General features: G+C 41.1%; 1 protein-coding gene across 3 annotated transcripts in view; it reads right to left on the bottom strand.

Moving 5' to 3' along the window:
* LOC144050081 (transcription initiation factor TFIID subunit 4) overlaps window positions 1-13,214 on the bottom strand; it is a 78,879-nt gene that overhangs the window by 50,227 nt on the left and 15,438 nt on the right. For all 3 annotated transcript variants that reach the window (XM_077563013.1, XM_077563014.1, XM_077563015.1), the window contains 4 exons: window positions 12,586-12,700; window positions 8,037-8,206; window positions 4,330-4,460; window positions 717-842 (listed from right to left, as the gene is read on the bottom strand). In XM_077563013.1, coding sequence (XP_077419139.1) covers window positions 717-842; window positions 4,330-4,460; window positions 8,037-8,206; window positions 12,586-12,700 — 542 coding nt within the window. The remainder of the gene's footprint in view (window positions 1-716; window positions 843-4,329; window positions 4,461-8,036; window positions 8,207-12,585; window positions 12,701-13,214) is intronic.

The raw sequence follows: 13,214 nt of genomic DNA, 5'->3' as shown, positions 1-13,214 counted from the left end.
CTGTTGCTTCCCCCCCCCTTTTTTTTTTACAACCAGATTTCGTTAAAATCGTGAGAGTCGGGTGATGGAGTTTGGTGTCCTATTATCATGTGCGGCAGGCGCGGCGGCGTAATAACGCAATTAAGACGACGAGGTGTGTGGTGATGACGATCCTTAGTGTGGGACATTGTCCCCATTCAAAATTAATTAAATGAACCCTAGCTAGCTCGCTTGCTCGCCCTGCTAATGTGCTACCGCAGGGCATTTTCATTTGCTGGGGATTGTCTCTCCTTTCTTTTTGGTCAGCAGTGATCTTTTCGTGCATTCTTATTTATTTATTTTAAATGCATAAGCGACATGGGAAGGTCAGAATATTAGAAACAGCTCCCAATACGACTCAAGCATTAGGATGGAGGAATGTTATTGCAAGTTGGAAGAGTGTGTGTGTGTGTGTGTGTGTGCGTGTGTGTGTGTGTGTGTGTGCACGCGTGTGTGCGTGTCCGTGCGTGCATGCGCAGTGGGGAGGAGCCAGGACACTGAGGCCCTGCGGCCAGGAGCCCGGGAGGACACAGGGAGGTCACTTCATCTACTGGTGTCACACTCAAATTCATGTGTCAGGAGCAACATACACACAGACACCCCGCAGTACACACACGCACGCTGTTTGGCACACTAGCACATAATAACAGCACACACAAACACACACACACGCACAAGTGGTAAGAAGTTGACTTTACCTTGGCGGCTTTTAAGAGGATCTCTCTCTCCTGCTCGTCCTTCCTCGCCTTTTCCATCCTTTCTAGTTGCTCGAAGAAGCGCAGCTGAGAGCGCACGTCGGCTGACTGCTCGTAGCATTCGTCGTCCTGCGAGGGACACAAAAATTGTAGGGAAATGTGATGTGGCATGGAAAATTTTGAAAAGTAAAATATCGTTTTTGTAAATCAAATCATCTGCAAGGAAATATAAGTTTAAGATCCTGATCTTACCCTGAGAGCAACAGAAAGAAGATGCAAACGAGGACAGTCAAGTAATTGGGTCCCACTGCAAAATTTCCCTCCCATATCAGATCAGGACTTTTTGAAGGAGCCTGAATCTGGATTGAATGTGATTCCGGATGTTTAGATGTGAGTGAGTTTTAATCCTTTGAAACTGTCTTTAGAAATGTGTAGCATATAGAGAGCTGACTGGATTTAAATTCTTGGAGACAAGTTCAAAATAAATGAAAAGTGAAAATATCAACACGTGAGGATAAGAGTTCATTAAAAAAGGTTTTCAGTTTAGTAGTTACAGGTTTCTAGGTTTGTGCTTTTCTGGTTTCCTCGCAAAGACACACGCCCTAAGGGCTGTAATTCCCATCGATTTCAGCCCAGCGTGGAAAAAAAAAATGCTCCAGTTCCCGTTCATTCGTCAGTGCGGTGACACAGTGGGGGGCTCTGGGTCATACGGCGGACCGTGCACTGGACGGCAACCAAACGCGATGTAATCTGAGCAATCGAATAAGTGCAAACACACATTCCTGCTAGATTGCTCTGTAACAACGGCACGGTTCTCATGTTTAGGCGTGCAATCAGTGCGAGGAGAATAAATATTAGCAGCTGTGAAGGCTGAAAACTTCACACAATGGGAATTCCCAATGTCATTTTAATAACACGACACATCTCGCTGTCTCAAATTGAAACATTAAGTCACACTAATGTGTTCTAAACGGATCTTTAATAATATGTATGTAGTCCCAGTGGAAGCTTAAGAGACGAGAGCCTTTTCTATTGCTAGTCCTAAACTGTGGAACGATCTCCCAGTGCACATCATGCAAGCAGCCTTACTACCTATTTTTAAAACTTTAAACACCCCAATCCCCACGTATATCCTTAACACAGCTGGAGACTTTGACCTTTTTTTGGTGTTTAGTTGTATTTATTTGTACTACTTTAACTTTGTTATTGTTTCTAAATTATGTCAAATTGTCTTACCATTAATTTGTATTTTTGTATTCAAGTACAGCAATTTGTATCAGCTGTGGTTGTTCTTAAAAGTCCTAATAAATAAAATTGAATTGAGATGAGTTGAGGTATATCAAATCCATTTACAGGGATGTGATTTGACCAAAGTGAAATTATCTGAAAATTTAGCCGGGGGTCTGGGGGCCGCTGGCACCCAGCTAGGTCCAGGGCAGTGCCCAGTGGGGGGGAACATGAACAAATAATTATATCATGACCAAATGAAAAGTAACTCATATTAGAGCATACCACAAATGTCTTTGTTATAGCTTAAGATGTTATCTGTCGGAGTCATACACAATACAATACATACACAATGAACTACTAAAAAAAATAAATAAATAAATAAATCGATTTTTTTTTGGGGGGGGGGGGGGGATAAAAAAAGCGGAATTCCGCGAATTTGCGGAAAAATCACATCCCTGCATTTACCAGTTGAAATTAATTAAAATGCCATCAATCTGTTCCAGCCAACAAAAGACACCCACAATTTTTGTTTTTAAGAAAGCAGTCCGAGGCTCAGCCCAAGTCGTTGACCATACACACAGATTCATGATCAGAAATACTCAACAGGGAGGAAAAGCAAGGAGGAAAATCAACCCCCGCCCCACCTACTCCATACCCCAAAACGATAATCAGGCTTTTGATGCCTTTGATCGGAAGCGGGGAATCAGGCTCAAAATCGGCCCAATTCGGTATGTCACCCGGGACTGTGGAATTTACAAAGCATAAACGTTCCCCACTCATTTGCAGTGCGTTTAGAAGATAGTACACTTCCAACTTGCTTGCTTTAAAAAACTCTGTTTACAGACTAAGCCCCGCTCTCTTTGCATAAAGCGCATCGCATCTCGCTTGGGAAAAAAAAACAAAAAAGGTGCTCATAAAGACAAAGAAAACAACTTTTTTTTTTTTGCAGGTTATCAAAAGTTAATAAGATAATTGCTTATGTTCGTGCGAGGTGCCGGTATGCGCTCCCGCTTCCGTCAAGGAGAACGAATGCGGGTGCACACATCAGAGGATTCCCATCGCACCCCCGCTCTCCGTTTCTCGCGCTCTCTCATTCAGCCTTTGTTGCAGCGCTGAGCCTGCACTCTCCTGCCACCGCAAACGTAAGGAGCCCAGTTACTCTTTAAGGCCCGCTTCATCTTCTTCCCCCGTCTTTACATTTTAGCTTCCGTTTTCGCTGATGTCAACAGAGTGGCTTCACAGAGAGCCCGTTGTCGCTCTCACACCTCGTTTGCCAAACCACAAAAAAAAAAAAAGAAGGAAGAAATGAAAAAGAAGAAGCGCAAAACAGGATGGGGGGGAAGGCAGCCTCCTCCTCGGTGTCAGGAATAACACATTTTCAAAGTTTTCCCAAATGCTTGGGCTTAAATGTTGGCCAATTAAATGTGCTTCTATTCTACAAGTCGCTTCTAATATAGAAAAGCACAGTGGTGTTCTTTTATCTTAACTTTTTACCCTACATTCCACTTTATCAACTTAACTCTTATACAGTAGATCCGCATTTATGGTGAGGATATATTTGACCACCATCTGTAACATACGCTGCTGTAAAGCTTTTTTCTTTGTGTATTTTTTGACCGAAAAATTTTAACCTTTTAATGAGATGCCAAGAAATCATTTTAAATGTTTTTTTTTTAATGCATATGGCTTCTTTAATAATATTAAGACTGTACAATAACAATTAGTCACTAGCCAAAGTGCTATTTCTGCAGAAATTGCGTGGGAATGCTGAAAAGCTGAATGTTAAGATTTAAATGCATGTGCTTATGAAGTAAATTGAAAGATAAATTACAAAAGTACTCAAATGTGGGCCAAGCGGGATTTGAACCCAGGTACTCCATGGTGGAAGGCAATTGTTCTAACCATTGAGCAAAACTTGACTTGTTAGAAATCATGGCTAATAGAGTATTTATTTTGAAAAGTGTTGTCTAATGTTGAAAGCTAACATGCATTGTATCATTTCAGTGAAATTATAATGCATTTCCTGATATGGTAGTCAGTTGGTATAAATGTATATATAATGGCCATATTTGCAATTTCTGCATTTTTATTTAAATATTTTTTATTGTATTACAATGACCTCCTAGCTATTATTATGATTACCAGTAGTCTTAAAAACAACACAAAATGAGGGAACACTGGGAAAGGCCCTTTTTTGTTCTATGGTCGCAAAGAAAGATGGTTTAGATGAATTTGTTGTAGAAGAACACAGCAGTGACCTTACAAATGCCACATCAAACATCTTATGGAAAGTCTTCCTAGAAGAGTAAAATGTCTTTTCATTCGCATGAGGTGTAACGTTTAATGTATACGTCCCAATACATTTGTTTCAAGGATGATGTCATACCTTACAGGAGTCCAGTCTGTGCTGCGCGATAGCCGAAACCTTTTCGACGACAGTTCGGAGTCGCGACTGTGCGGCGTGCGAGATGAACGTCACGACCTCCATGGGAACGTCCATGACGCCAAATTTCTTGGCTGTGAAAGGAAACCAACGCAATCGAATTAATCCATAGCAAGATAAAATATATGCTTTGCCCGGATGCCAGCATAACTCAATCTGCTCAATGAGGATGACATAAGAAAAGTTTCACAATTAGAAAATGTGACCTTTCTTCACACTTTGCTGAGTTAAGTTAGGAGGTTAATTGTTTTAAAAGGCCTTTTCACACAGAGATCCTGCAACATTGGCAGCCACAGCAACATTATCAGCAAAAGGCTTGATGAGAAGGTCACAACTTGGGACCATTATTGCAAAGTGGAAGGCACAAAATGACAGTCAAGTGGGTCTGGACCTCCATACCAGATCCTGCCTCCTGTAATGAGGATAATCATGATAAAAGTGATGGTGCAGCCTTCCCAAACATGCGGGAGGACCTAAAAGCTTGAGCAGATAACCAGAAATGACTAGAACAATTTAGCGACTAGATTTCTTAATATATTTTTTTCTAAATAAACAAATAATAGAAAACTGAAACACAATATCAACAGGCTGTGTGAAAGGGGACCAGCACACACTGAAACTATGCACTGGATTAGAATGTGCAATAACTTCCAAAATTTTACTTGTTTCAAAAAGCTCCTTCAAAGCATTATAAACGACACTGACCATCTCTTTGCGACTACAGATAATTTAGCTTCCTTGCAGCCCAAACTCATCGCGAGTCATAACAAAAATACTTGCTATCCGTTTCCATCTTCTTTTTAAATGACTCCATTAACATAATTCTCCTCTCTAGAAGCCTTTTAAGTAAACCACAGCAATTATTTAAATCAGCCCGACAATACATATAGCACTGGCTCGCTCGTGCTTTGAAACGGTTCTTCCTCATTACCGTGGCGACATGCACACACAAGAGACACGCGCACACACACACTTTACGTGTGCCAATGTCATCAGGTCAGGGGAAAACACTAATGGGTTCCCCTTGCTTTCTGAAAACAAGATCTTTTCAAAGGAAGAATTAATACTTCAAGGAATGTGTACGTTAAATAGTACTCAATAACATCTACTGTGGCTTGCATGAAGTACAGTATGCCATAAAGAAGTCTTTACTTTTAAGTCTCAAGTGGCTGTGGCAAAAATCCCGCCAGTAAAGTCGAGCCCTTGCTAAATTTAAAGCAAGTGGAGTCAAGTCATAATTGTGCTAATTTCCTATATTGGATTCATATTTTTAAATCTGGGTGCATTCAGACCTGCACTGTTTGGTCCACTTTAAACAGATCAGAGTTCATTTCCCACACTGGTCCAGACCTTTTATGCAGATGTTAACACACACACAAACAAATCCTGGTGCAGATCACACAACCGGACTATGTGACCGCATTGAAGTCCATGCCTCACCACTCATGAACCTCAGCGCATGTCACTGGTATGGATGAAAATTGTACTTTGTTTTAAAACGTTCTGGTTTGGAAACAGTACATTTGGTAGACAATTGCTCTTTTTCTGGCTCAAGCTGAGGCCAAAAAAGGTTAAAGTCAAGATGTAGTAAAAGCAAGACCGTGTGCTTGTACACCCCAAAAAAATAAACGAGGAGGACTCTCTGATTGAGCGGACCTGGCAGGCCCGGGGTGCCTCCCTTGGACTGCTGTCAGCTGGGAGCGTGGCGAGGCCAATCAACTGACACAACAAAGCTGCACGGGTGCCACTAACCCAGCAGGGGGCGGCCTCGCCTCCTGCCCCACTGTATCATGCTGTGCTGCCCCTGGAGGCAAAGTGTATATTTTTAAAAAGAAGCCCTGCGCCCCCAAGGTGACGGGATAACAACCATGTCGAGAGTCCACTTAGCCTGCGGGCCCCAAAAATAGTTTAATGGAGATGAAACAAGATGAGGTTAGCAGGCCCCCTGCCGCGTGAAATGACGTGTGGTGTTTTTTGATTACTCACATACTATGTGTTATTTTGAGTAATCACACTTTTTTTTTTCACGCTGCAGGGTCAGCCTTAAGAGCCAATAAACACCATTTTTTGGGTCTTTTAAACAACACAGGAACACAAGTACTGAAGACCTATCATTGTACACCATTCAGTTTTTAGTGATGTTTATAAAGAAAGGTAAACCGGAAAAGAGATGGTAAAAGTCGACATTTGCAGGCAGTGTTAAAGGGGACAATGGCTGTGTTCCAGCTCTGATACTACTTCTGTAGGCAGAACATTTCCGGGTAGACTTTGCCCCCCCAATTCTGGATCAGTACCATTTCTACAGAACAGCAACATGGAAAAAAGTCGTTGAAAAGTTGTATGAAAGGGGTCACAAGTGCCAGCTTGCCTCTGTGACAGATCAGACACTACCTCAGAAAATTGAAAATTACTGCTGCCCTTTCCACCTTGTATTTGCGTTGTTTTTTTACAGGAACAGTAAAAAGGGTTATAGACATCTTCGCTCCCCTGTGAAGACTGTTACTACCTCAGAAAGTGTAAAATAACTAGGTTTACTTCATCCACCCCATTCAGTGTATGTGACATTTATTCAGAACAGACCACAAAAAAACAAATCTATTTTGTAGACAGTGTGAAAGGGGCCACAGCCACGTCACACCTCGTGTCAGTTCTGAGTCAAACGCCGGCAGCATAAATTTCCTTGGTCAAATTTATAACCCTCTTTTTGTGTTGGTGCCTATTACGCAGCACAGCAGCAAAGAAAAAAAACGATGTTTACATGCAGTGTGAAAAGGGCCTCAGGCGCCGTCCCAAATCTCTGATACTACCATAGGAAGTGGAAAATTCCTGGGTTGACCCATTCTGTGTCAGTGCCGTTAGTGACATGGAAAAAAGTTAGGATCCGGCTTGGCGCTTATGGCCCTGGTTTCTGTTTTGCTGTTCTATATAAACAGGATCGACGCGGAATGTGAGGATAAAGTCGACCCAGAAATGTTTCACTTTCACCATAAGGCCTTTTCACACTTGGTTTTCTAGATGTTCGCTGCAGAACAGCAAGCGAGGACGACATGGGTGTGTGCTTGCCCATAGTTTTGGAAGTGCTAAGTGCAGTGTGAAAAGCGCCTATGACTTTTACATGTAACTGGCTCCGGTACTACCCCGAAAGCTGGCATGGAGAGCTTTTAGTGGCAATACCAGGCAATGAAGACAGTATCACTACCTTGGTTTATATATCGATTTCGCCACAAGAGACTTAAAACAAAATCTCCCTGCCGAGTCTGATTCCTCTCAACTGGACTGCTTTGGTCCACGGGACAAATCTGATGGGCCGCCTTTAAAAAGACAAAGCCATCAAGTATTCATGCGTGTGCGCCCGCGGTCCAGTGAATTCAGACAGACAGCCACTGAAGAATTCATTAAAAGGAGGTGAAAGAATTGTTAAGTGTATCACATTTAAACTGAGGGCAAACAAGAAAAGAGGGCTGCAGCCTCAAACAACTGCGGGCAAAGACAGAGAGAATATCAAAAGTCGTCCTGAGTGATGCCACTTTAGAAACAGATACAACATGTTCCCTGCAAACCACAAACACTGAGCCATTTCATCATTCTCTGCTTGTTCTGCAGCAAAAGTTGGAAAACGGCATTCAACATTGAAGTTGTGGCGCACTTGCCTGTTTCCAGGATGCGTCGGTGGAGCAGCCCAGGATGCAGAAAGGCTTCATCCTTGCACGAGCGAATCTGCGTGCCGACCAGCTCCGAGTTGGTGGCGAGGATGCGGGCGCTCTCCTCATTCAGATTGACGCCCGCCATGGAGGCCACATCGTTGATGTCGTCGTCATCCCTGCGAGAAATGGGAAAAGCTGGTCATCTTCAACCGCTCCCAAACAATACATTTCCAAGCACGTCCACTTCTATGCCTTTTTGTTACTCTTCCAGTCTCCATGATTCCAGCTCTTCTGTCACCCGTGCAATTGAAAATGAATGGATAGATAAAAGAAACATCACTTTTATCACGTGGCTCCTCGCCACATCTCGATGGTCCGCCATTTTACAAACCATTGGTCAACCCAATATGAAACTTGACAGAGCAGCGGGAGGTTGACAAAGACCATTAAAGTGCACCTCCACCTTCTCGTGCTTCTCCTCCAAGCGCTCTAATTACGCCTTCCTAGGGAGAGCGTGCCAAACAACGGCGAGCGTGGATACATAGGGAGGAGTATATCTGCTGATGCTGCCTGTGGCGGTGCACCTACCCCTCGCCACGTCCTCGCGGATAACTTGACCTGTCCTAAAATGAAGCGTGCCCCCCGGGGGCTGCGTTCAGAGACAAAACACAAACGCTGCCACATCCTTCACTTGAATGGAAAGAACAGGAAACCATTAAGCAATAAGGGAGTTGAAGCCATTTGCTGCACTGTTTCAATTTAGTAAAGCCTTTTAAAGCTGCAACATGGAACTTTTTTCCCCAAAATATTTTTACAGTAGCCTTTTTATTTGACCATTTATGACTTAAATGTCTTCTAGTAGATTAACATCTTAGCTGTTCAGAATGGGTACTCCTGCAAGCCTCTGGTCAATAGTTTTCAGACTGGATTCGGGGTCGAATTTCCCGCGCCCTGTCTGCGGATGTGACGTAATGCGCCGTGTGTATGTGAAGAAGGGTATGGGCAGTTTCATTTTTCATCAGCAGGTGGCAGTAGGGATTAGAAATTGAATATTCTACGTTCAGTAGCTTTAAAAAAGAAATACTACAAAATGTATTTGAAGGATATTACTAAATGTTAGGAATGGCCAGTAATATATGTATGAAATGTCCATCTATTTTCTGTCGGCCTACTCCTTGTCTAGCTATAGAGCCTAACCCTGCTACTTTAGGCTAAAGGCAAAGAACAAACTGGACTGGCCACCAGCCAATTGTAATATATAAATGAACAAGCATTCACACTGAACTCAACTCAACTTTACTAATAGAGCACTTTAACTCATTTGTTCCCAAAAACGTATAAATACGTTGTTTTTAATGTTTTAAGTGTCCCAAATACATATTTAGAAGTTTTTTTTTATGCTAGAGCATACAGAAGGCTTTGACGCAGCCTCTCAACTGCACAAAACAGTTGAAGCAATGGTAGTTATTACAAAAACGGCCAGCAGGTGGCAGCAGAGTATAAGAGATCAACCTGGGCCATGTTCAAAACAAGCTGATTTACCCACACTTCTAAGCAGATTTGTGAATAAAGAAGAAACTTAGCTATATTCTAATGCTAATTGCTGCAAAACGGAAACAGATAAAAAAAATAATAATCTGATGAAAGAAGAGACTCTTTCTTTTGGTAGGTTCTATGTTTTTATAGCAATAGAACACAATATATTCTGTGGACCTTGTAAAATCTGTCAAACTCCAGTAAAACAGCCAGGAGCGAAAAGAATTGCTTCAGTGAAAATGGCTGATTACTTTTAACTCATAGCTGCATATAAAGTGCTGTACGTAAAGCAAAAATCAGATAGCTTTGCCTGCTCGGGGGGCATGGAAAGCCTGGTGGGCCGCCGGGTGAATAAAACGCTGGGGGAAAGCCTGCATTTGTTGTTTTTGTGTGCACCACAATGGCACGGGCCTGCTACTTTCAAAATAAAATGTGACTCAATTACATTCAGAACATAAAGTCCTTCGAAGTAGGAGGGGGGGGGGGGCAACCAGATTCGAATATGTTCCTGCTGCAGGCCAACATAAAGGTAAAAGCCACAGAGTGGTTGAGGCATTAAAGAAGAGGTTCAAGGAGCATTCAACCCCCATTCCTTGTTAAAAGGGGGTGCGCCGCTCCCATATCATCATCACCTATGGCGTGCCCTGGCTTTGAAAGCTTGATATGGAAACACCGCTTATGCATGCATGTGGCTGCCGGCTGCACGTCCCCACCCCCGAGCCAAGCCAATCCAATAACTCGAGAGGCTCCAGAGGACCGCTAATTACATCTCGGCTTTATTAGCGCCCAGCTGTAGTCTAGGAATATTTTGCATTTCATATCTCGTTGCCTCCTTTTAATGTCAGACCTGTCTCAGGCGTTTGATTTGGAGCCCTGGCAATTGCCAAACACTCCAAGAAATTAAAGCAACCCCTCAAAGAGAGTTCATTATACCACAGAGGACCAACTTAGGCGCTAGATACTGGTTATAAAAGAAAAGAAGAGAAAAACATACATAATCTATAGAGTTAGACTACATTAGAAGGATTTAAAAAGAAACTAAAGTACAGTAGAAAGCCATCCAATCAAGAATGCTTTATGGGAACTCGCTTTTTTTCTTCATACTCTGTAACACAACCTCCGCCCCTGGTCGTTATGGTGACAAAAGCCTTACTCAGCACTGGTCCTGCAGTAGAAGATGACAGGCTAAGCAAAGGGAAAATAGTGGTCTATTTACTTGTTTTATTTATTATCTTATTTATTATTGGCAGAGATAAGGGACAGGATAGTTGTATCATCTGGGATACCAAAAAAAAAAGTCTTAAAATTGTGACTGGATCAGGAAGAATAAAAATTGATCTATTCTATTTTATTGCAGTATATAAAATTGATGTATTAAATTGTGTAATATTAAATCAAATCTCATGAATATTTATCACCAAAATGCTGGTACAATATTTTATTAAGATGAAATAAATAAAAAAATATTCCTAAATAGTTCTGAGAATATTTTCAGACAAATGGAAAAGAAAAAAAGAATGTTATTAATAAAATGGTTTGTATTTTATTTTATTAAAACAAGATATTTTGAGAGAAAAAATCATAAATATAATGTTGTGTATGATATTTGATTAAATTAAAACTATTTCAATTTTCTTTTCTTTTCTCAGAGTGAAGAAGTGTGCAGCTGTTACACCTAAGAGGAGGGAGAACGTGAGCAATGGCGCTTTTGAATAAGACACCTCCCCCTCAAAACAGGCTAATTTCAGCAAGGTTAAAAATAAAAAAAAATCTGGGGTAAATGTGCTGTTATTCTTGATTCTTTGGGTATTTTGGCAAAAGCATATCAGAGACATTATTAAGAACATTATTAAGACATCTGTGAACTGTTTTAAAGTGTGAAAAAATGCATACCCTGATATGTCTCCTTTAAAGGTAACATGGGTCTGGTTAGAACACTGGGTTGCGCGTTTGTGACAAACCTGCCCCCGTGGCGCCTGGCTGTGTTGAAACACGCTGGTGGCCTCGAGCGATACGAAAGGACAGCAAACAACAAAAAGTGTACAAGACAACACGAGCAAACGCAACATTCGGAAATGCTTCAACACTGCCTGTGGCCGAGCAAAACTAGATTGAAAAAATACATAAATAAATAAAAATAACCCCTTGAGATGCATGATCTCTTTTCCGAGGGGGTCCCAGACATGTAATACAGTTGTTGCATTACATCATATGTGCAGATAAACAAAGAACTTTTTTTTTTTTATCATTAAAAATGCTTCATAACGTTTTTCCATTTTTTTTTATTTCAAAATCAATATAGTTATAATATATTTATTTTATTTTATAATTATTTCTGAAGTTTGTTTCATATTTCGAGGCTACATGGACACCCTGGTAATCGTAGTGTGCAACGTGTGTGCATGTGTAAGCGTGCGCATGTGTGTAGGCCCACGGTAATCACCACAGGGGGTGGGTGGGGGCAACATGGTTGTCATGTAACAAGCCCAGCCTGACAGCTTAATTACCAACGCAGCTAAAGATTTATAGGTTTATCAATCAGGGCTCCGGGGCACTGCCTTTGCCCTGGGGAAACAGCAGGCGGGGGTATTACCGCGAACCCATTGGCTCATGTGACCCAGACGTGCCTCAGCCCAGTCCTGGTCACAGTCCTGAAGCCTCCAAACAAATGTAACATATTTGCCTCTCAGGATGTATACATGCAGCAATAACACACAAAGCCAACATATGGACCTTTCATGTTGTGAGACTATAGCCCAGCATATAAGGTTTTTTTCTTTCGTTTTTTTTTCTGCTACCAGAAATTCAACCCATCTGGATGCAATTATCTTATTCTGAAATTAAGGGTGTGTGCGCGGGTATGCATGTGTGTAACCAGGTGGCACAAACACTCCCAGTCTTTGCTCAGAGTGTTGCCCGTAGTCCTTCTTGCAAAGTCATCTTAGGGAAATGCTGTCCCCATGTGGAGACTACGAGGAATAACAGAGCTGGGATAGTTGAGGAAGGGGATGACAAGTACCTGAAAGAGCCTCCTCCGGGGTCGTTGAGCTTGTTTTTTTGATTGCCGGAGATCTGGACAGCCAAGCCCACCGGACTCCTGCCTGCCTGGAAGGTGCCCACCTTTCCCATCGTGCCTGTTCAGAGGAGAAGGTGAGAAAACACCAAAAATTTTTATTATATATATTTTTATATTAAAATGTTATATATATATATATATATATATATATATATATATATATATATATATATATATATATATATATATTTATTATTATTATTATTATTATTATTATTATTATTTTAGTATATTACATAATTTTTTCATCTTTTAATTACCGGTAGTTCTTACAACCACATTTGCTTAATAATTGTTATCTCATTTTATTTTATAAAAATAAAATACAGTATTTTATTGTATTTTAAAACATCATTTATTTTTGGTGGCTCAATAACTGTGATGTATAAGAAATGTGAATGGAAAGTCATTTTGTGTCTTTCGTTGTGTTTTCTTTTATTTAATTAATAAAATAATAGAAAATACAAAAAGTACAGAAATTGTAACTCTACTTGATGAAAAAAAATGAAAGCATTTATTTATTTATTTTTTAATAAAATACAGTGTATTTATTTCTTCTTTTGTCAGAGCGA

This window comes from Vanacampus margaritifer, chromosome 4, assembly GCF_051991255.1.
Source record: "Vanacampus margaritifer isolate UIUO_Vmar chromosome 4, RoL_Vmar_1.0, whole genome shotgun sequence".
NCBI classification, from domain to species: Eukaryota; Metazoa; Chordata; class Actinopteri; order Syngnathiformes; family Syngnathidae; genus Vanacampus; species Vanacampus margaritifer.
This window is presented reverse-complemented; position numbering and strand designations above follow the sequence as displayed.